The following is a 22,659-nucleotide window of genomic DNA, read 5'->3' on the forward strand; positions in this document are numbered from 1 at the left end:
AGGCAACCAGACTCACCAGAGCCACTCCCAGGATCTGGGGGAAGGTATAGGAGGAGCAGCCGGAGGGGGTGAGGCGGAGGGCGGCACAGGGCGTTTGGAACCAGGCCCGCTCGCTGGCCCACACCACGTCACATAGGGGCAGGATAGCGGCCCCCAGGCCCAGGGCAGGCCCGTTGATGGCCACCACGATGGGCTTCTTAAAGTGGATAAACGCCAGCACAAAGTCCCTGGGAGAGGAGACACAAAACAGTGAGTATAAACTATACAGTACAATATTACTGTGTCTTTGTGCTTATTCGTGCTTATCCTGCTTTAGGCAAATCAGGGCAAGCAGATTTTCTTAGTTTAAAGTATGAAAAATGATCTGCCAGTACACTAAGATAATTTGTCTTGGTAAGACATCTTATTAAGATCAAATATCTTGAAATAAGATAATTTCTTACCCCACTTGTATCAAGTCTTTTTATAGGTTAAAATAAGCTAAATTATCTTCCAGTGCGCTAAGATAATTTACCTTGGTAAGACGTCAAGTCAATGCACTCTAACGGTAAGAGATGTCTAGGTAAGTGTGTAGGTGTGTGTGCATGTGTGCTGTGTTCTCTGTTCCTGCTGTAGCCTTCTTTAGGTGGATAATGACAATTGTGTGTTATTTCTGTGTGTGTGTGTGGCTATAGCTTATGTTCCTCTCTTACCGTACAGCGTCAGCAATGCGGCTGCTCTCTTTCCTGCGGTCTGTGGAGAGGCGTCCTATCAGGTAGGACGGGTCCAGGCCACTACAGAAGATACTCCCCACAGCACTGAGCAGCAACAGCTTACTGTCATCAGCTGCTGCGTTCCCCAGAGCCCGACACACCTCCTTCATTATCTACACAGAGAGAGGGAGGAGAGAAAGTGAGAGAGGGAGTTAGGGTTGGGAGAAAGAGAGAGAGATAGAGGGGGAGGAAGAGAGAGTTCAATCTTCTATCAGATCAGAGCCCTGCTGTACATTACCCCCATAATCTACAGACAAGATAAGAGTGTGTACACACAACAGGCAACGCAAGCGTTGCAGTAGGATACCTTCTTTATCTATAGACAGGTAAAACAGGTTATATCTAACTGAGCAATCAGATCAATATATAATGAACAAAATATAAAGGCAACATGCAATAATTTCAAAGATTTTACTGAGTTACAGTTCATATAAGGAAATCAGTCATTTGAAATAAATTCATTAGGCCCTAATCTATGGATTTTACATGACTGGGTCACAGACACCTTAAAATAAAAGTAGGGGCGTTGATCAGAAAACCAGTCAGTATCTGGTGTGACCACCATTTGCATCATGTAACAGAGTTGATCAGGCTGTTGATTGTGGCCTGTGTAAAGTTGTCCTACTCCTCTTGAATTGCTTTGTGATGTTGCTGGATATTGGCGGGCACTGAAACATGTTGTCGTACACGTCAATCCAGAGCATCCCAGGAATTGTGTACAGATCCTTGCGACATGGGGCCATGAATTATCATGCTGAAACATGAGCTGATGGTGGCGGATGAATGGCACGACAATGGGTCTCAGGTTCTCATCACGTTAACTCAGTGCATTGAAATTGCCATCGATAAAATGTAATGGTGTTTGTTGTCCGTAGCTTATGCCTGCCCATACCCCCACAATGGGACACTCTGTTCACAATGTCACATCAGAAAACCGCTCGCCCACAAGTCGCCGTGGTCTGCAGTTGAGGCCAGTTTCTCTAAAATGACGTTGGAGGTGGCTTATGGTAGATAAATTAACATTACATTCTCTGGCAACAGCTTTGGTGGACATTCCTGCAGTCAGCATGCCAATTGCACACACCCTCAAAACTTGACATCTGTGGTATTGTGTTGTGTGACAAAACGACACATTTTAGAGTGGCCTTTTATTGTCCCCAGCACAAGGTGCACCTGTGTAATGATCATGCTGTTTAATCAGCTTCTTGATATGCAACACCTGTCAGGTGGATTGATTATCTTGGCAAAGGAGACATGCTCATTAAAATGAATGTAATCAAATGTGCACAACATTTGAGAGAAATAAGCATTTTGTGCATTGGTTTCATGCATGTTAACATTAGAAGCCTCCTCCCTAAGTTTGTTTTATTCACTGCTTTAGCACACTCTGCCAAACCGGATGTCCTAGCCGTGTCTGAATCCTGGCTTAGGAAGGCCACAAAAAATCCTGCCATTTCCATCCCTAACTATAAAATTTTCCGACAAGATAGAACTGCCAAAGGGGGCGGAGTTGCAATCTACTGCAGAGATAGCCTGCAGAGTTCTGTCATACTATCCAAGTCTGTGCCCAAACAATTTGAGCTTCTACTTCTAAAAATCCACCTTTCCAGAAACAAGTCTCTCACCGTTGCCGCTTGCTATAGACCACCTTCAGCCCCCAGCTGTGCCCTGGACACCATATGTGAATTGATTGCCCCCCATCTATCTTCAGAGCTCGCACTGTTAGGTGACCTAAACTGGGACATGCTTAACACTCCGGCAGTCCTACAATCTAAGCTAGATGCCCTCAATCTCACACAAATTATCAATGAACCTACCTGGTACAACCCCAAATCTGTAAACACGGGCACTCTCATAGATTTCATCCTGACCAACCTGCCCTCTAAATACACCTCTGCTGTCTTCAACCAGTATCTCAGCAATCACTGCCTCATTGCCTGCGTCCGTAATGGATCTGCGGTCAAACGACCACCCCACATCACTGTCAAATGCTCCCCAAAACACTTCAGCGAGCAGACCTTTCTAATCGACCTGGCCCGGGTATCCTGAAAGGATATTGACCTCATTCCGTCAGTAGAGGATGCCTGGTTATTCTTTAAAAGTGCTTTCCTCGCCATCTTAAATAAGCATGACCCATTCAAAAAATGTAGAACCAGGAACAGATATAGCCCTTGGTTCACTCCAGACCTGACTGCCCTTGACCAGCACAAAAACATCCTGTGGCATACTGCATTAGCATCGAATAGCCCCCGCGATATGCAACTTTCCAGGGAAGTTAGGAACCAATATAAACAGGCAGTTAGGAAAGCAAAGGCTAGCTTTTTCAAACAGAAATTTGCATCCTGTAGCACAAACTCCAAAAAGTTCTGGGACACTGTAAAGTCCATGGAAAATAAGAGCACCTCTTCCCAGCTGCCCACTGACTGGAGAACCTTCCAGTAGGACAACCATCTCTACAGCCCTCCACCAATCAGGCCTTTATGGTAGAGTGGCCAGACGAAAGCCATTCGTCAGTAAAAGGCACATGACAGCCCGCTTGGAGTTTGCCAAAAGGCATGTAAAGGACTCTCAGACCATGAGAAACAAGATTCTCTGATCTGATGAAACTAAGATTGAACTCTTTGGCCTGAATGCCAAGCGTCACATCTGGAGGAAACCTGGCACAATCCCTACGGTGAATCGTGGTGGCAGCATCATGCTGTGGGGATGTTTTTCAGCGGCATGGACTGGGAGACTAGTCAGGATCGAGGGAAAGCTGAATGGAGTACAGAGAGATCCTTGATGAAAACCTGCTCCGGAGCGTTCAGAACCTCAGACTGGGGCGAAGGTTCACCTTCCAACAGGACAACAACCCAAAGCACACAGCCAAAACCACACATGAGTGGCTTCGGGACAAGTCTCTGAATGTCCTTGCGTGGCCTAGCCAGAGCCCGGACTTAAACCCGATCGAACATCTCTGGAGAGACCTGAAAATAGCTGTGCAGCGACGCATCCAACCTGACAGAGCTGGAGAGGATCTGCAGAGAAGAATGGGAGAATCTCCCCAAATACAGGTGTGCCAATCTTATAGCGTCATACCCAAAAAGACTCAAGGCTGTAATCGCTGCCAAAGGTGCTTCAACAGAGTCAAGGGTCTGAATGCCTATGTAAATGTGATATTTCCAAATGTTTTTATACATTTGCAGAAATGTCTAAAAACCTGTTTTTGCTTTGTCATTATGGGGTATTGTGTGTAGATTGATGGGGGACAAAGCAATTTAATCGATTTTAGAATAAGGCTGTAAAATAACTAAATATGGAATAAGTCAAGCGGTCGGAATACTTTCTGAATGCACTGTATGTATCCTGATGATTCAACCCTATACGCAATCACTGCAACCCTAAATAAAGATTTGCAGTCAGCTTTAGAATGGGTGGCCAGTAATAAACTATTCCTGAACATCTCTAAAACTAAGAGCATTGTATTTGGTATAAATCATTCCCTAAGTTCTAGACCTCAGCTGAATCTGACAAAGAATAATGGGGCTGCTGAGCGAGACTAAATTACTTGGTTTTACCTTGGATTGTAAACTGTCACGGTCAAAACATTTTGGTTCAATGGTTGTAAAGATGCGGAGAGGTCTGTCAGTGATAATGCAATGCTCTGCTTTTTTGGACACCCCACTCCACAAAGCTAGCCCTGCCGGCTCTAGTTTTATCTTATCTTCATTATTGCTAAGCCATATGGTCAGGTGCTGCAAAGAATGACCTAGAAAAACTGCAGCTGCCCAGAACAGAGCGGCATGTCCTGTTCTTCACTGTAATCAGTGGACTAATATCAATACTATGCATGCCAGTCTCTCTTGGCTAAACGTAGAGGAGAGACTGACTGCAACACTTATTTTTATAAGAAACACTGTGTTTAAAAATTCCAAATTGTTTGCATGGTCAACCTACACACTGCTCTGACACACACACTTACCCCACCAGACATGCCACTAGGGGTCTTTTCACAGTCCCCAAATCCAGAACAAATGCAAGAAAGCATACAGTATTATATAGAGCCATGATTGCATGGAACTCCCTTCCATCTCAGATTGCTCAAGTGAACAGCAAACCTGGTATAAAAAGGCAACACTTCACGGCACAATGCCTCTCCCCTATTTGACCTAGATATTTTGTGTGCATGTACTGATATGTAGGCTGTGTGTGATGTTTTAAATGTATGTATTTCTGTCCTTGAGCTGTTCTGTCTATTAATGTCTTTATTATGCCATGTTTTGTTTGGACCCCAGGAAGAGTAGCTGCTGCTTTCGCAACAGCTAATGGGGATCCTAATAAAATACCAATTCAAATACCAAAGTAGTTAGCTTGTATGAGGAGTTGAGGAAGGGCTGAAAGGGAGTTGTCACAAACAGAAATCATGAAAAAGACTGCTTTATTAGATGTCAAAGGGGTTTCCTTTGTAGCAGCTATAGTGAGTTCCCATTTCTAGTATTATTTCTTTCATAACTCCCTCAGAGGGATATAGGATTTAAGTTGTACTAGCAGGGGTGTTACCTGCCTTTAGCGTGCTAACACTGTTTCCCCTGGTGGGTAGCTCTCTGTGGAGGGATGCTTAGCCCGCTGACCTCAATCCACACAGACGCTGCATGGAGTGGAAAGACACACGGCCCAGAGGCCAAGCCTAGGGCAGCACGCACACACACAGCGCGTGTGGCGCGAACACAAATTGCACACACAGACGTGCACACACACACACACTGACACATGAACACAAGCACAGTGCGAACACACATTCACACAGCACACACAGGGACATGCATATATGCACACCCACCCGCAAAGGACGCACAAGCACACGCTGACAAATTAACACACACGTATTGCATACACATGCATTTTGCTTTTACAATATATATGCATGGTTCATCTTTACATTATTCATTCTACACTATACACACACTGTCTGTCCCTGATGCGGTGTAGCTTTCCTTCTCAGGGAGCTGACATGTAACATGGTTCTAGTCCAATTTGTTGTAGATGCCCCCCACTGCTTCCTGGAAATGGCTCCCAGGCAGGGCCTGTGTACAGGGCTGGCTTCTGAATGACACTGTTTGGCTGCAGTGTCTTCACCACCGCTACAGACAGCCTACCATGCCAGCCCCACCCCTTCCAGTTGTGTCAGTATCACTCTCCTGCCCTGTCTGTCTGTCCCCAGGTTTAATTGAGCCGGATAAATGGATCTGACATTGGCACACACACACACACACACACACACATACACACACACACACGGCTGAAGTTCAGGAGGGATTATGCAGTGTGTAGGAGATGTTGAATTGAAATGACTGGGAGACTGGTTAATTTGGGTCAGGGGGTAATCAGTAGGGCCGGACTATACCAGTATCGCGATACTCGTTAGTGTCGTGGCAAGGAAACAAAACACTTCTTTAGGAAAACAGCCCTAATATTGGAAACAAACATTGTGTTGTCATCCAGAGCCACATGTATTTATTTTCCTAACTGTGGCACACTATTTTACATACAGCAGATTTTTAAAGGACCAAAGACTTTGATCTGCCTCGTGTTTTCATTTTTGCCATGGGAAAAAAATATTGAGATACTGGTATTGTCCCTGCCCTAGTAATCAGATGAAATGGGTTATGGTCAGTGAGTGGGGTGATGGCAGGGTTATGGAGGCTTCAGACGACCTCGGGACTCATGGAATAATGGTCTCACCCAGTGGGGGTTCCACATAAATACTGAATATTTTGTTCCTCATCAATCCACACAGAATACCCCATAATGACAAAAAATAAAACATGTTTAGACATTTTTACAAATTATGACAAATAAACTTAAATAAAACCATTACATAAGTATTCAGACCCTTTACTCAGTACATTGTTGAAGTTACTTTGGCAGCATTTACAGCCTTGAGTCTTCTTGGGTATGACGCTACAACCGTGGCACACCTATATTCTCCCATTCTACTCTGCAGCTCCTCAAGCTCTGTCAGGTAGGATGCGTAGCGTCGCTACACAGCTATTTTCAGGTCTCTCCAGAGATGTTCGATCGGGTTCAAGTCTGGGCTTTGGCTGGGCCACTCAAGGACATTCAGAGACTTGTCCCGAAGCAGTCTTGGCTGTGTACTCAGGATCGTTGTCCTGTTGTAAGGTGAACCTTCGCCCCAGTCGGAGGTCCTAACCTGCTCCAGAGTGCTTTTCATCAAGGATCTCTCTGTACTTTGCTCCGTTCATCTTTCCATCGATCCTGACTAGTCTCCCAGTCCCTGCCTCTGAAAAACATCCCCACAGCATGATGCCGCCACCACCATGCTTCACCGTATGGATGGTGCCAGGTTTCCTCCAGACGTGATGCTTGGCATTCAGGCCAAAGAGTTCAATCTTGGTAACATCAGACCAGAGAATCTTGTTTCTCATCGTCAGAGTCGTTTAGGTTCCTCTTGGTAAACTCCAAGCAGGCTGTAGTGCCTTTTACTGAGGAGTGGCTTCCGTCTGGCCACTCCACCTTAAAGTAATTGGCAACATCAAAAGGTTTTGTGAAAAACGAGGCATCTGATTCAATGAAAGATAGAGTTCAATTAGTCTTTCTACCCATAATTTCATTTAAAATATTCAAAACTTTTTTCCATCATACTTTGTCATTTATCTTGGTTTCATAATACAATTTATTCTTATTTTTGTTCAGTTTAGTCACATAATTTCTCAATTTACAGTAAGTTTGCCAAATCAGATGTACAGCCAGACTAATTCAACATAATTCCAAAATGTTCATTATGGGGTATTGTGTGTAGGCCAGTGACCAAAAAAATCTCTGTATAATCAATTTTAAATTCAGGCTGTAACAACAAAATGTGAAAAAAGTCAAAGGGCGTGATTACTTTCTGAAGGCACTGTATGAATGTTAACTGACTTTTGCAAGTTATTGATTTCATAACCCTATTTCTAAGGCTAAATATATTAATATGGGCTATTTTTTGCCCTTTCGTGGGTAGCTAATCGGAAATAGACATATGAAGAAAAAAAAACAAAGCATGAGTGATTCCCCAGACTGAAGGTTTTCACCCCCAATGATTCCTAATTTATCTGGCACAACTGGAGGAACATACGGCAGAGGGCAAATGTTCAATGAAAAATACTGGGTTGCATATAACCTTGTACAAGCTTACATTAAGCACACTCCAGAGCCAGTTAAATATGCATTTCCATATACAGAGTAATGGTCATCTACAGGCTTGGTAAAAGGAAAGAAAGTGTCCAAAAGGCGGGAAGAGGGTAAGAGAGTGATTGAGGGAGCGAGGACATTAACATGGAGAAGACGAGAGGTGGTAAGAGTGAGACCGCTGTCGCTAAGTAACATCTGCTCGCAATAACATCTGCATGTGATCAATAAAATTTGATTTACAATACAAACATAATTATGACATGGCCTACTGGGACGCACAGGGACGTGTCATAGACTCATACATGACAGCATACAACTGCTTGCCATTAATAGCTTGATGCCTGGGGAAATAAGCAATCAGCTGTCAGTCAAACACACACAAAGACAGATAGAAAATCTTCTCTTGGGAGATGTCTAAAGGAGGACCACTCAGCTCGGAAATCTATGGAATTATATCATAGAAGAGCAGTATGAAAATACAGCACTTGAGAGTGGATGAGTAAGCCTTATTCCACACTTAAGCAGAAGGATTTTGTGCAAGGGAATCTTGCATATCACAAGAGCTTCTCCGGTAGCTCGTGGCAGTTTTCTACAGTAACAGTCGCCAATGACATAAGCTCTTTTGAGGGTGTGAAAATGTAAATTGAACGAACATTGGCCCTAGTTGTTGCAGCCATGTTGTGAGTTAGCCAGGACAAAGCCCCCAATACCATGGACAGTCAGAGAAGTAGAGGAACTAATTGGTCAATTAATACCAGCTTTTCAGCAGTGGTAATGATCAGTTAAGGACCCGCTGATAACTGGGCACCAGTGTCATTTAAGAGGCAGTGGGTTTTCTCCCGTATCGACTCTCAACATTTTTGTACCGCCGCTAACGGTACATAATGGATAGGCGTTTGAATCACCCAGTACAGTTGTTTGAAGTGAAGAAAGTACTGCGGAGAACCACTGTGAAGGCATACTTTGACAATAGTCATATTTTACACAAACACAATCCATTCCCAAACTCAGTGTGTAATACAAATAGAAAAAAAACTATTCTATGCTGAGTTTTATGTCAAGGCAATAAAAGGCTTTTGGCAGCAAAATGTAACACTATCGGAGAGGTATTCATTTCTCTGTCAGAATCTTCCTATTGAGATATCCTTAGAAATCACATAACACAATAGTCTGTGATGGGCCGTAATTCAGTCGAGTCACATTGTTACTCATTTACAATGTGAGGCAATGCATAGTGACATATACATTATGTAGTGCTCCAGCACAACACTACATACATGGGAAGAAAACACTAGGTACTGAATTATTCAAAAAGGCAATGCATAGCTTATGAGTCCTATTTCTGTGTGTCAAAGAATCTACCTCTGGTGTTAGTGCGTTGTTGTCAGACGTCTGGCTGGAGAGCAGCACATGCGTGAAGCCCTCCTCCTTCCTGACGACAATGTCACGGAATCGACAGTTGGTCTCGTTCTGCCGCACGTTGTACCTCAGCCGCTTGTCGAACACGTAGCCTTTGTCCTCTCCAAGCTTCCTCTTCACAGAGCTGTGCAGATTCATCTCACCGTTGGAGAGTGTGGAGCCTGTTGGAACATATGGAGCAGAGTGAGTGATGTGCAGAGAGCTTGATGGGCAGAGTGCGTGATGGGCAGAGCGCGTGATGGGCAGAGCGCGTGATGAGCTGAGGATCCATCAGGAGTCAGAGCAGTGCACCCTAATTTAGAGAGACTTTCCTGGAAAATGACATGACCGACTATGATTTTTCAACGCCGATACCGATTACTGAAGGACCAAAAAAAGCCGATACCGATTAACCTGTTGGGGATAGGGGGCAGTATTTGCACGGCCAGATAAAAAAACGTACCCGATTTAATCTGGTTACTACTCCTGCCCAGTAACTAGAATATGCATATAATTGTTTGATGTGGATAGAAAACACCCTAAAGTTTCTAAAACTGTTTGAATGGTGTCTGTGAGTATAACAGAACTCATTTGGCAGGCCAAAACCTGAGAAGATTCCAAACAGGAAGCGCGCTCTCTGACTTTTTCTTGGCCTTCTTGATCATCTCTAACCAAAACAGGGGATCTCTGGCATAACGTGACATTTTCTAATGCGCCCATAGGCTCTCAGAAGGCGCCAGAACGATAAATGGTGGCTTTGCAGGCCATGGCTGAAAAACATTAGCGCATTTGGTAACTGGTCGATCTGAGGACAATGAGACTGGAGGCGAATGCACGAGCCGACACCATGTTTACTTTCTGACTCTTTGAACGAAAACAACGACTCCCGGTCGGAATATTATCGCTTTTTTACGAGAAAAATAGCATAAAAATGTATTTTAAACAGCGTTTGACATGCTTCGAAGTACGGTAATGGAATATTTTGAATTGTTTTGTCACGAAACGCGTCGGGCCCTTCGGATAGTGTCTTGAACGCACGAACAAAACGCCGCTATTTGGATATAACTATGGATTATTTGGAACCAAACCAACATTTGTTATTGAAGTAGAAGTCCTGGGAGTGCATTCTGACGAAGAACAGCAAAGGTAATCACACTTTACTAATAGTAAATCGGAGTTTGGTGAGTACCACACTTGGTGGGTGTCAAAATAGCTAGCCTGTGATGGCCGGGCTATCTACTCAGAATATTGCAAAATGTGCTTTCACCGAAAAGCTATTTTAAAATCGGACATAGCGAGTGCATAAAGGAGTTCTGTATCTATAATTCTTAAAATAATTGTTATGTTTTTTGTGAACGTTTATCTTGAGTAATTTAGTAAATTCACCGGAAGTGTTCGGTGGGAATGCTAGTCACATGCTAGTCACATGCTAATGTAAAAAGCTGGTTTTTGATATAAATATGAACTTGATTGAACAAAACATGCATGTATTGTATAACATAATGTCCTAGGATTGTCATCTGATGAAGATCATCAAAGGTTAGTGCGCATTTAGCTGTGGTTTGGGTTTATGTGACATTATATGCTAGCTTGAAAAATGGGTGTCTGATTATTTCTGTCTGGGTACTCTGCTGACATAATCTAATGTTTTGCTTTCGTTGTAAAGCCTTTTTGAAATCGGACAGTGTGGTTAGATTAACGAGAGTCTTGTCTTTAAAATGGTGTAAAATAGTCATATGTTTGAGAAATTGAAGTAATAGCATTTCTAAGGTATTTGAATATCGCGCCACGGGATTACACTGGCTGTTGAGTAGGTGGGACGCAAGCATCCCACTGGCCCAGAGAGGTTAATCGACCGATTATTATATATATATTTATAATAATGACAATTACAACAATACTGAATGACCAATGAACACTTATTTTAACTTAATATAATACATCAATTGTAACGAGGGTCGTATAAAGGGGACCAAGGCGCACACAGGAAAAACAGGCTGCCTAAGTATGGCTTCCAATCAGAGACAACAATAGACAGCTGCCTCTGATTGGAAACCATACCTGGCCAAAACATAGAAAACAAAAACATAGAATGCCCACCCACCTATCACACCCTGACCTAACTAAACAGAGAAAACACAGCTCTCCTAGGTCAGAGCGTGACAGTACTTCCCACCCCCCCCCAAAGGTGCGGACATCCGGCCGCAAACCTGAACCTATTGGGGAGGGTCCGGGTGGGCATCCATATTTTGCGGCGGCTCTGGTTCCGGGCGTAGAACCCCCCCCACCCACTGATCCCCCTGCTTCTGTGTGTCCGGAGGAACCAGACCGTGGGTCATCGCCGGATGCTCTGAAACGCCAACCGCCGCTGAAGACTCTGAGCTGAAGGCCGCCGTTGAAGACTCCGGGCTGCAGACCGCCGTTGAAGACTCCGGACTGGGGAGCGTCGCCGGGGGCTCCGGACTGGGGAGCGTCGCCGGGGGCTCCGGACTGGGGAGCGTCGCCGGGGGCTCCGGACTGAGGAGCGTCGCCGGAAGCTCCGGACGGAGGAGCGTCGCCGGAGGCTTCGGACTGGGAACCGTCATTATAGGTTCCGGACTACTGACCATTGCTGCTGGCTCCATGCCATGGATCATCTCTACAGGTTCCGCACCATGGATCATCACTGGAGGCTTCGTACCATGGATTATCTCTACAGGTGCCGGGCCATGGATTATCCCTACAGGCTCCGGACCATTTATAATCCCTACAGGCTTTTTGCCAAGGATTATCTCTACAGGCTCCAGGCCATGGATCATCACTAGAGGCTTCGTGCCATGGATCATCTCTACAGGCTTCGGACTATCGATTAACACTGGAGGCTTTATTTGTGGAGCTGGAACAGGTCTCACCGGACTGGGGAGACGCACTGAGGACCGAGTGCTCAAAGCAGGCACCGGCCGTACTGGGCTATGGAGGCGAACTGGAGGGAGAGTACGAGGAGCAGGCACAGGATGTACTGGATTATGGAGGCGCCCTGGAGGGAGAGCGCGAGGAGCAGGCACAGGACGTACTGGGCTATGGAGGCGCACTGGAGAGAGAGTGCGAGAGGCAGGCACATGCTCACCACAATAAGCACGGGGAGATGGCTCAGCTCTCACCCCTGGCCCAGCCAAACTACCCGTGTGCCCCCCAAAAAAATATTTTGGGGGCTGCCACTCGTTCCTCCCCGGTAGGCTCCGATATCTCTCTATTACCTGGCCCCAAGTCCAGTTTCTCCTTTCCGTCCACTCCTTATGTGACCAGGTGTCCATTTCTGCCTGGGCACGCCGCTTGATCCAATCATGGTGGGTAGTTCTGTAACGAGGGTCGTATAAAGGGGACCAAGGCGCAGCGTGTAGAGTGCTCATACTTTAATGAAAACACTTCAACAAAAACAACAAAACGACAGCCAACAGTTCCATCAGGTAACTAACGAAACGAAAAACAACTACCCACACCAACACAGGAAAAACAGGCTGCCTAAGTATGGCTTCCAATCAGAGACAACGATAGACAGCTGCCTCTGATTGGAAACCATACCTGGCCAAAACATAGAAAACAAAAACATAGAATGCCCACCCACCTATCACACCCTGACCTAACAGAGAAAACACAGCTTTCCTAGGTCAGAGCGTGACATCAATAAAATCTATTTAGTCTCAAATAAATAATGAAACGTTCAATTTAGTTTAAATAATGCAAAAACAAAGTGTTAGAGAAGAAAGTAAAAGTGCAATATGTGCCATGTAAAAAAGCTAACGTTTAAGTTCCTTGCTCAGAAGATGAGAACATATGAAAGCTGGTGGTTCCTTTTAACATGAGTCTTCAATATTCCCAGGTAAGAAGTTTTAGGTTGTAGTTATTATAGGACTATTTCTCTCTATACCATTTGTATTTCATATACCTTTGACTATTGGATGCTCTAATAGGCACTTTAGTATTGCCAGCCTAATCTCGGGAGTTGATAGGCTTGAAGTCATAAACAGCATTGCGAAGAGCTGCTGGCAAACGCAGTAAAGTGCTGTTTGAATGAATGCTTACGAGTCTGCTGCTGCCTACCATCGCTCAGTTAGACTGCTCTATCAAATCATAGACTAATTATAATATAATAACACACACAAATACGAGCCTTGGGTCATTAATCTGGTCAAATCCGGAAACTATCATTTCGAAAACAAAACATTTATTCTTTCAGTGAAATACGGAACCATTCCGTATTTTATCGAACGGGTGGCATCCATAAGTCTAAATATTGCTGTTAGATTGCACAACCTTCAATGTTGTCATAATTACGTAAAATTCTGGCAAATTAGTTCGCAAAGAGCCAGGCGGCCCAAACTGCTGTATATACCCTGACTCTGTTGCACAGAACGCAAGAGAAGTGACACAATTTCCCTAGTTAAAAGAAATTCATGTTAGCAGGCAGTATTAACTAAATATGCAGGTTTAAAAATATATACTTGTGTATTGATTTTAAGAAAGGAGTTGATGTTTATGGTTAGGTACACATTGGTGCAACGACAGTGCTTTTCGCGAATGCGCTTGTTAAATCACCCATTTGGCGAAGTAGGCTATGATTCAATGATAAATTAACAGGCACCGCATCGATTATATGCAACGCAGGACAAGCTAGATAAACTAGTAATATCATCAACCGTGTGTAGTTAACTAGTGATTACGTTAAGATTGATTGTTTTTTATAAGATACGTTTAATGCTAGCTAGCACCTTACCTTGGCTCCTTGCTGCACTTGCATAACAGGTAGTCAGCCTGCCATGCAGTCTCCTCGTGGAGTGCAATGTAATCAGCCATGATCGGTGTCCAAAAATGCCGATTTCCGATTGTTATGAAAACTTGAAATCAGCACTAATTAAATCGGCCATTCCGATTAATCGGTCGACCTCTAATCTCAAGGGGTGTACTTGAGCCTCTTCACTGGAAGACTTGTTCAGAGACAGCTTTTGTGCACACAGTAGTACTGTAAGTGCCAGCTCAGCTAGTGACCCAATAGACATGCAAATGTTATTTAACTTCTGTAGAGCTGGGATGTGCATTACTGATATCGAAGAAAAAAACTTGGTCATCTATATTGCTCTGTTTGCATGTCTATTCAGACTCTTTCTTAAAATACTCCCTTGAAAGAGTGAGAAGGCTATATCAATTCTCTTTGTCATCAGGAAACATCCACATTTTGCATGCTGCTCTCCTGTCAACGTATCATAACTATTGAATCAGACCCCATCTTGATTCTATTAGTCTCTAAGACAATGAAAGAGGCATGACTGCAAATGAGCAGAGAGATGGATTCACACCAAGGCCCCAGTCTGGGGTAAACTATGGCTGTGACAACATTCAAATGCAAGACCATGATCCTCAGAGAGAGACAATGTGACTCATTTTGTTTACAGGTCAACAGAGAACAATTACTGAGCACTGCTGAGCACAGAAGACCAAACAGGGACCAACATTCAGTTACTGACCAAGGCAAACATAACTTGACCCATTGAGACATTACCAACTACAATGATAATTTCTTCTATTCCTACAGATATATTTGATCACAACAAATGTTTCAGCACAAGTATTCTATGATCTGACCATGGGAAAAAGAGCTAGAGCGTAAATGCTGGAAAACCGTGTCCAAACCTTGGTTTGATCCCAGACCCCAGCCAGATGTTAGAATCCAAGGCTTGCTGTAAGCGTGACAGACATTTCTCCTCGGCCATCTTGTGACATTAGACATCATAGGTCACAATGTTATCACCTAACCAATAAACTATTACACTTGTTGCGATGGGACCATATTGAGGCAAATGTTTCTATGAAGGCAAAGTGACACTAATGGATCCGTATAGTGGATGTATATAGATTGATGACATTAAAACCTCAACCCTGTCCTGCTTTCATGATAGACAGAGGTAGAGACGATAATGCAAAGCATAAGGGACTGTAGGTAATTTGTGACCGACCACCTCGATTCGGTCTCAAAATTTGAAATTGTGTTTTTTACGTTGGACAAAAGTAGAGATTCAGAGCTACAAAATGGTATATCATACACTGCAGTTGAGGAACAATGGGAAAGTAATTCTGCTTTAAATGTTAAACTTGTAACCCCACTTTTGAGGAAATGTCCCTTGAATGTTTTGGTATACCTACTGCAGAGCTCTTCTTTGTCTACACCTATTCATCATCGTTCACACCCTTTTAACCTTTAGCCCCACCCATGTCTTTAGGGATTCACAAGCGAGGCCATGTGCTAAACAGAGTGAGTAAGGTATTGTAGTAAAGAACAAAAGATTTCAAGAATAAAAGTGGTGAATGTAGTAGCCTACAATAAGGAAAAACTCCAGGTAACAATACATTATCTAGTCCTTTGCCTATATACTAATCTGACTTTGGAGCAGGTAATGTTATTGTTCACATTACCGTCTCTGGTAAACACACAATATCAAACACAAAGGTGTAATCGGTACAGTGAAATGGTTACTTGTATATTTGCATAGTAGCAATATCAAAATAGAAAGTGTTCAGATAAAAATGTTGTATAAATATTTTATAATTATTAGATGATGCTTACCGAGACACACTTGTCTAAATTGATGGGTCATGTGAAAGAAATGCGATAACCTCCCCACAGCCACATCTAGCAAAGCGGATGGTTCACTACTGTTAGGATTGAACTGGCTATTTGTTTGCATAACCTATATAATATAACAGAGAAGCTATGCTACAATATTAAGTATATAAACTATAGATAAGTCAACTGCTAAAGACAATAACTACAACCGGCAACAGGAAGTGCGTCACGAGGCTGGGACCAGCCTGCAGGCCAACGATAGGATGAGTAAGTTTAAACCATGCTCATCCTCCCTCTGACAGGCCAGCAGTGAGCGGGAACTATCTCTGTCAGAGTATTTAAGGAAGAACAAAGGATGTGTCGTTCTCTTCTCTGTCTGCCCTGCGTGGTGTTACAGTGAGACCGTATATACGAACATCATATTTACCATTCAAGTGTTTGCATTAATTAAAGTACAAAGGAATCAGAAGTTACTCTGTGCTAACTATTTTGGTCTGATGCCAGATTTGAATTGACGCGACCCGACACTATTGTCTAGACATGTACACATGTTTATGAAATACAATAGATGGCCGTATTCACCCCCAGACACACTTGGCTAACTTGATGGGTCATGTAATCTGGCGAAGTGGAGTCTTTTGTTTAGACATGAAGCTAGCTAGGTAAACAATTAATCATAATCCCAACCATACTACTAGCAATACAAACTGATTGTCATAGCTAGCCACCATGCATGAAATGCTGTAGTATGTTTCTGCAGGTAGCTAAAGCTAACCAATTAACGGTGCCAAACTCATTCCGTACAAATTTGCGCAACCGCGACATTCAAACGAGGTTGCAATGAAAACTAATGGGACTGTAGCAACTGTGTTGACATCAAATTCTGGGGTGTGAACTATGTTTCTATTCAAGCGTTGATTGACATGGTAATAGATCTATAGTAGTGGAGAGTTGAAAAAAACGGACTCCTCCGACGCTGTACGTTAAATTGTGACGAGTCATGACATAACGTACAGCACACATAAAGCAACTAATTCTGTCTTACACCCTCTATCCACCAGGTGTAGCACTTCCCTCACCGTTTAAAAACAAGAAAGGGACAGGGTAAGGGGGGGGATACCTAGTCATTTTTTGCATTATCACTGCAAGCTATCATGACTCTCAAAAGCCGCTGTTTACCTCTGAAGATCACTTTAGCACCGCCCTAAAAACCCGATTCAAATTCAACACAAACCTTCAAAAAGGTATGTCATGACACATTATATAAACTCTTCATAGTGTTTTATTTACATTTTAGAGGTGATAAGGTGATAAGTTGGACAGATCAAGTGAAAAAAGCCGTTTCCCCACACGACATCTCACCTTCTCACTATCACGCAGCAGGTTTCGCTTCACCACCCGCCATTTTTAAAAAGACCCGACGGAGCTCATTGCCTTCTTGAATCATGCAGTGTTACGGGTGTGTACGGAGGCGAAGTCAGGTGCAGGAGATCAGAGTGTAGTAAACAGGCGTACTTTAATTCCAGTCAAAAAACGACAGCACATCAAAACATAAACGTGCCCAAAACACGGAACATAACAAAAGTATAGCGCCTGAACAATATCCACATAACAATAAACAATTACACACATGGAGGGAAAATAGAGGACTAAATACATGCAGTTGATTATGGAATGAAAACCAGGTGTGTATGGAACAAGACAAAACAAATGGATATATCAAAAATGGAGTGGCGATGGCTAGAAAGCCGGTGACGTCGATCGCCACCCAAACAAGGAGAGGAGCCGACTTCGGCGGAAGTCGTGACAGTGCTCCCCCTTGACGCGCGGCTCCAGCGGTATGCCGACAACGGCCTCGGGGACGACCCGGAGGGCAAGGCGCAGGGCGATCCGGCCGGCGACGGTGAAACTCCCGCAGCAGTTCGGGGTCCAAAACATCCGCAACCAGGACCCAGCACCTCTCCTCCGGACCGTACCCCTCCCACTCCCCCCTGCCCGAATCGAGGATGGAACGGACGGACGGAGTACGCCAGGGCACCCTCGATGTCCAGAGGGGGCGGAGGGACCTCCCACACCTCAGATTCCTGGAGCGGACCAGCCACCACCGGCCTGAGGAGAGACACATGGAACGAGGGGTTAATACTGTAATCAGAGGGAAGCTGTAATCTGTAACACACCTCGTTCACCCTCCTCAGGACTTTGAATGGCCCCACAAACCGTGGACCCAGCTTCCGGCAGGGCAGGCGGAGGGGCAGGTTTTGGGTCGAGAGCCAGACCCGGTCCCCCGGTGCGAACACCGGGGTCTCACTGCCGTGACGGTCCGCGCTGGTCTTTTGGCGAAGCGTGGCTCGCTGGAGTTGAACATGGGCGGCCTTCCATGTCTCCTCCACGCGCCTGAACCAGTCGTCCACTGCAGGAGCCTCGGTCTGACCCTGATGCCACGGCGCCAGAACCAGCTGGTACACCAATACGCACTGAAAAGGGGAGAGGTTAGTGGAGGAGTGGTGAAGCGAGTTCTGTGCCATCTCGGCCCAGGGCATGAACGCCGCCCACTCCCCTGGCCGGTCCTGGCAATAGGACCGCAGAAACCTGCCCACATCCTGTCCTGATTGACTCTCTCTACATGCCCGTTACTCTCGGGGTGAAAACCTGAGGTAAGGCTGATCGAGACCCCCAGATGTTCCATGAACGCCTTCCAGACTCTCGACGTGAACTGGGGACCCCGATCAGACACTATATCCTCAGGCACCCCGTTGTGCCGGAAGACGTGAGTAAACAGGGCTTCCGCAGTCTGTAGGGCCGTAGGAAGACCGGGCAGAGGGAGGAGACGACAGGACTTAGAGAAACGATCCATAACGACCAGGATCGTAGTGTTTCCCTGTGAAAGAGGTAGATCAGTTAAAAAAAATCCACAGACAGGTGTGACCAAGGTCTTTGTGGAACGGGTAAGGGGTGTAGCTTACCTCTGGGCAGGTGTCTTGGAGCCTTACACTGGGCACACACCGAGCAGGAGGAAACAAACCCTCACGTCCTTTGCCAATGTGGGCCACCAGTACTTCCCAGTCAGACAGCGCACCGTCCGACCAATCCCCGGATGACCAGAGGAGGGTGACGTGTGGGCCCAATAAATCAACTGGTCACGGACAGCAGACGGAACGTACATATGCCTGACAGGACACTGGCGGGGAGCGGGCTCTGTACGCAACGCCTGCTCAATGTCCGCGTCCAGCTCCCACATGACCGGCGCTACCAGGCAAGAGGCTGGGAGTATGGGAGTCGCTCCTCTGTATCATACAGCCGGGACAGTGCGTCTGCCTTCGTATTCTGGGAACCTGGTCTGTAGGATAGGGTAAACACAAAACGGGTAAAAAACATGGCCCACCTTGCCTGACGAGGATTCAGTCTCCTCGCTGCCCGGATGTACTCCAGGTTGCCGTGGTCAGTCCAGATGAGGAAAGGGTGTTTAGCCCCCTCAAGCCAATGTCTCCATGCCTTCAACGCCTTAACCACAGCCAACAGCTCCCGGTCCCCCACATCATAGTTATGCTCCGCTGGGCTGAGCTTCTCCGAGAAGAAAGCACAGGGGCGGAGTTTTGGTGGCGTACCCGAGCGTTGTGAGATCACGGCTCCTATTCCAGCCTCGGACGCGTCCACCTCCACTATGAACGCCAAAGAGGGATCCGGATGGGCCAGCATGGGAGCCAAAGTAAACAGAGCTCTTAGCTTCCCAAAAGCCCTGTCCGCCTCAGCCAACCACTGAAACCGTACGGGACCCCCCTTCGGCAGTGAGGTAATGGGAGCAGTACCTGGCCAAATCCTCAGATAAATCTCCAGTAGTAATTGGCAAACCATAAAAATCACTGCACCTCCTTTACCGTAGTGGGAGTCGGCCAATGACGCACGGCTGCAATGCAGTCACTCTCGATCTCCACCCCTAATTTGGAAATGCAATACCCTAGGAAGGAGACGACCTGCTGAAAGAACAGGCATTTCTCGGCCTTGACGTACAGGTCATGCTCCAACAGTCGTCCAAGGACACATGCTCGGCGTGTGTAGCGGAGTATATCAGAATGTCATCGATATACACCACTACACCCTGCCCATGCAGGTCCCTGAAAATCTCGTCTACAAAGGATTGGAAAACTGATGGAGCATTCATCAACCCGTACGGCATGACTAAGTACTCATTTGCCCTGAGGTGGTACTAAACGCTGTCTTCCACTCGTCTCCCTCCCGGATACACACCAGGTAATACACACTCCTGAGATCCAGTTTCGTGAAGAAGAACGCTCCATGCATTGACTCAATCGCCGTGGCGATAAGAGGTAGCGGGTAACTGTACCTCACCATGATTTGATTGAGATCTCTATAGTCAATGCACGGGCATAGACCTCCATCCTTCTTCTTCACAAAAAAGAAACTCGAGGAGGTGGGTGAAGTGGAGGACCTAATGTACCCCTCACGCAGGGATTCAGAGACATATGTCTCCATAGCCACCGTCTCCGCTTGCGACAGGGGATACACGTGACTCCTGGGAAGCGCAGCGTCTGCCAGGAGATTTATCACACAATCCCCCCGTCGATGGGGTGGTAATTGAGTCGCCTTCTTTTTACAGAAGGCGAGAGCCAAATCGGCATATTCTGGGGGGATGCGCACGGTGGAGACCTGGTCTGGACTTTCCACCGTGGTAGCACCAATGGAAACCCCTACACACCTCCCCGAGGACTATCGCGGCCACCCCGTGAGAACCCTCTGTTGCCAGGAAATAATGGGGTTATGATGAGCTAACCAGGGAAGGCCTAGTACCACGGGAAACGCAGGACAGTCAATGAGGAAGAGACTGATTTTCAACTCGTGACCCCCCTGCGTCTCCATGGCCAGAGAGATGGTGGCTTCCCTGATTAGCCCGGAACCTAATGGTCAACTATCCAGAGCGTGAACCGGGAAAGGTCTAACAACAGGAACAATGGGGATCCCTAAACTAAGGGCTAACGCTCTGTCGATAAAATTCCCAGCTGCGCCTGAATTGACGAGCACCTTATGCTGGGAATGCGGGGGGAAAGAAATCAGGGAAACAAACCGATACAAACAGGTGGTCAACAGAGGACTCTGGATGAGTCTGGTGCAGACTCACCTGGGGTGACGCCAGAGTGCCCTGCCTGTTGCCTCGACTCCCAGAGGAACCGACACGGCACCGACCGGCAGTGTGCCCTCTGCGGCCACAGATGGTGCACATGATGGCTCCTCCTCCAGTCTCCCTACGCGCAGCCCCTCCCAATTCCATGGGCACCGGAGCGGGGGTACTGGAAGATGGCACCGACAGAGCCCACTCTGGACGTCCGCGGGTGACCAGCAGGTTATCCAACCAGATGGACAAATCCACCAGTTGGTCAAAGGAGATGGTGGCATCCCTGCAGGACATATCACGTTGGATGTCCTCGCGCAGGCTGCACCGATAGTGGTCGATGAGGGCCCTGTCGTTCCAGCCTGCTCCGGCGGCCAAGGTCCGGAATTCCAGGGCGCTCCTCGTCCCCTGCCTCAAATGGATTATTGGAGAACCAAAAAAGCTGCTACCGATTAAATCGGCAGATTTTTACACACACACACACACACACACACACACACACACACACACACACACACACACACACACACACACACACACACACACACACACACACGTAATAATGACAATTACAACAATACTGAATGAACACTTATTTTAACTTAATATAATACATCAATAAAATCTATTTAGTCTCAAATAAAAAAATGAAACGTTCAATTTGGTTTAAATAATGCAAAAACAAAGTGTTAGAGAAGAAAGTAAAAGTGCAATATGTGCCATGTAAAAAAGCTAATGTTTAAGTTCCTTGCTCAGAACATGAGAACATATGAAAGCTGGTGGTTCCTTTTAACATGAGTCTTCAATATTCCCAGGTAAGAAGTTTTAGGTTGTAGTTATTAGAAGACTATTTCTCTCTATTCCATTTGTATTTCATATACCTTTGACTATTGAATGTTCTAATAGGTACTTTAGTATTGCCAGCCTAATCTCGGGAGTTGATAGGTTTGAAGTCATAAACAGCACAATGCTTGAAGCTCAGCGAAGAGCTGCTGGCAAATGCAGGAAAGTGCTGTTTGAATGAATGCTTATGAGCCTGCTGCTGCCTACCACTGCTCAGTCAGACTGCTCTATCAAATCATAGACTAATTATAATATAATAACACACAGAAATACGAGCCTTTGGTCATTAATATGGTCAAATCCGGAACCTATCATTTCGAAAACAAAACGTTAATTCTTTCAGTGAAATACGGAACCATTCTGTATTTTATCTAACGGGTGGCATCCCAAAGTCTAAATATTGCTGTTACATTGCACAACCTTCAATGTTATGTCATATTTATGTACAATTCTGGCAAATTAATTACGGTCTTTGTTAGAAAGAAATGGTCTTCACACATTTCGCAACTAGCCAGGCGGCCCAAACTGTTGCATATACCCTGACTCTGCTTACACTGAACGCAAGAGAAGTGACACAATTTCCCTAGTTAAAATAAATTCATGTTAGCAGCCAATATTAACTAAATATGCAGGTTTAAAAATATATACTTGTGTATTGATTTTAAGAAAGGCATTGATGTTTATGGTTAGTGTCACGTCCTGACCAGTATAAGGGTTATTTGTTATTGTAGTTTGGTCAGGACGAGGCAGAGGCTATTTTGTTTATGTGGTTC

The 22,659-nt window shown here is 45.4% G+C and overlaps 1 protein-coding gene across 1 annotated transcript in view; it reads right to left on the reverse strand.

Moving 5' to 3' along the window:
* The window catches only part of LOC115203179 (chromodomain Y-like protein 2), a 45,292-nt gene that overhangs the window by 8,294 nt on the left and 14,339 nt on the right, over positions 1 to 22,659 (reverse strand). The window contains exons 3-5 of the mRNA XM_029767608.1: positions 9,285 to 9,502; positions 693 to 865; positions 17 to 227 (exon numbers count right to left, since the gene is read on the reverse strand). Coding sequence (XP_029623468.1) covers positions 17 to 227; positions 693 to 865; positions 9,285 to 9,502 — 602 coding nt within the window. The remainder of the gene's footprint in view (positions 1 to 16; positions 228 to 692; positions 866 to 9,284; positions 9,503 to 22,659) is intronic.

This window comes from Salmo trutta, chromosome 12 (assembly GCF_901001165.1).
Source record: "Salmo trutta chromosome 12, fSalTru1.1, whole genome shotgun sequence".
Taxonomy (NCBI): domain Eukaryota; kingdom Metazoa; phylum Chordata; class Actinopteri; order Salmoniformes; family Salmonidae; genus Salmo; species Salmo trutta.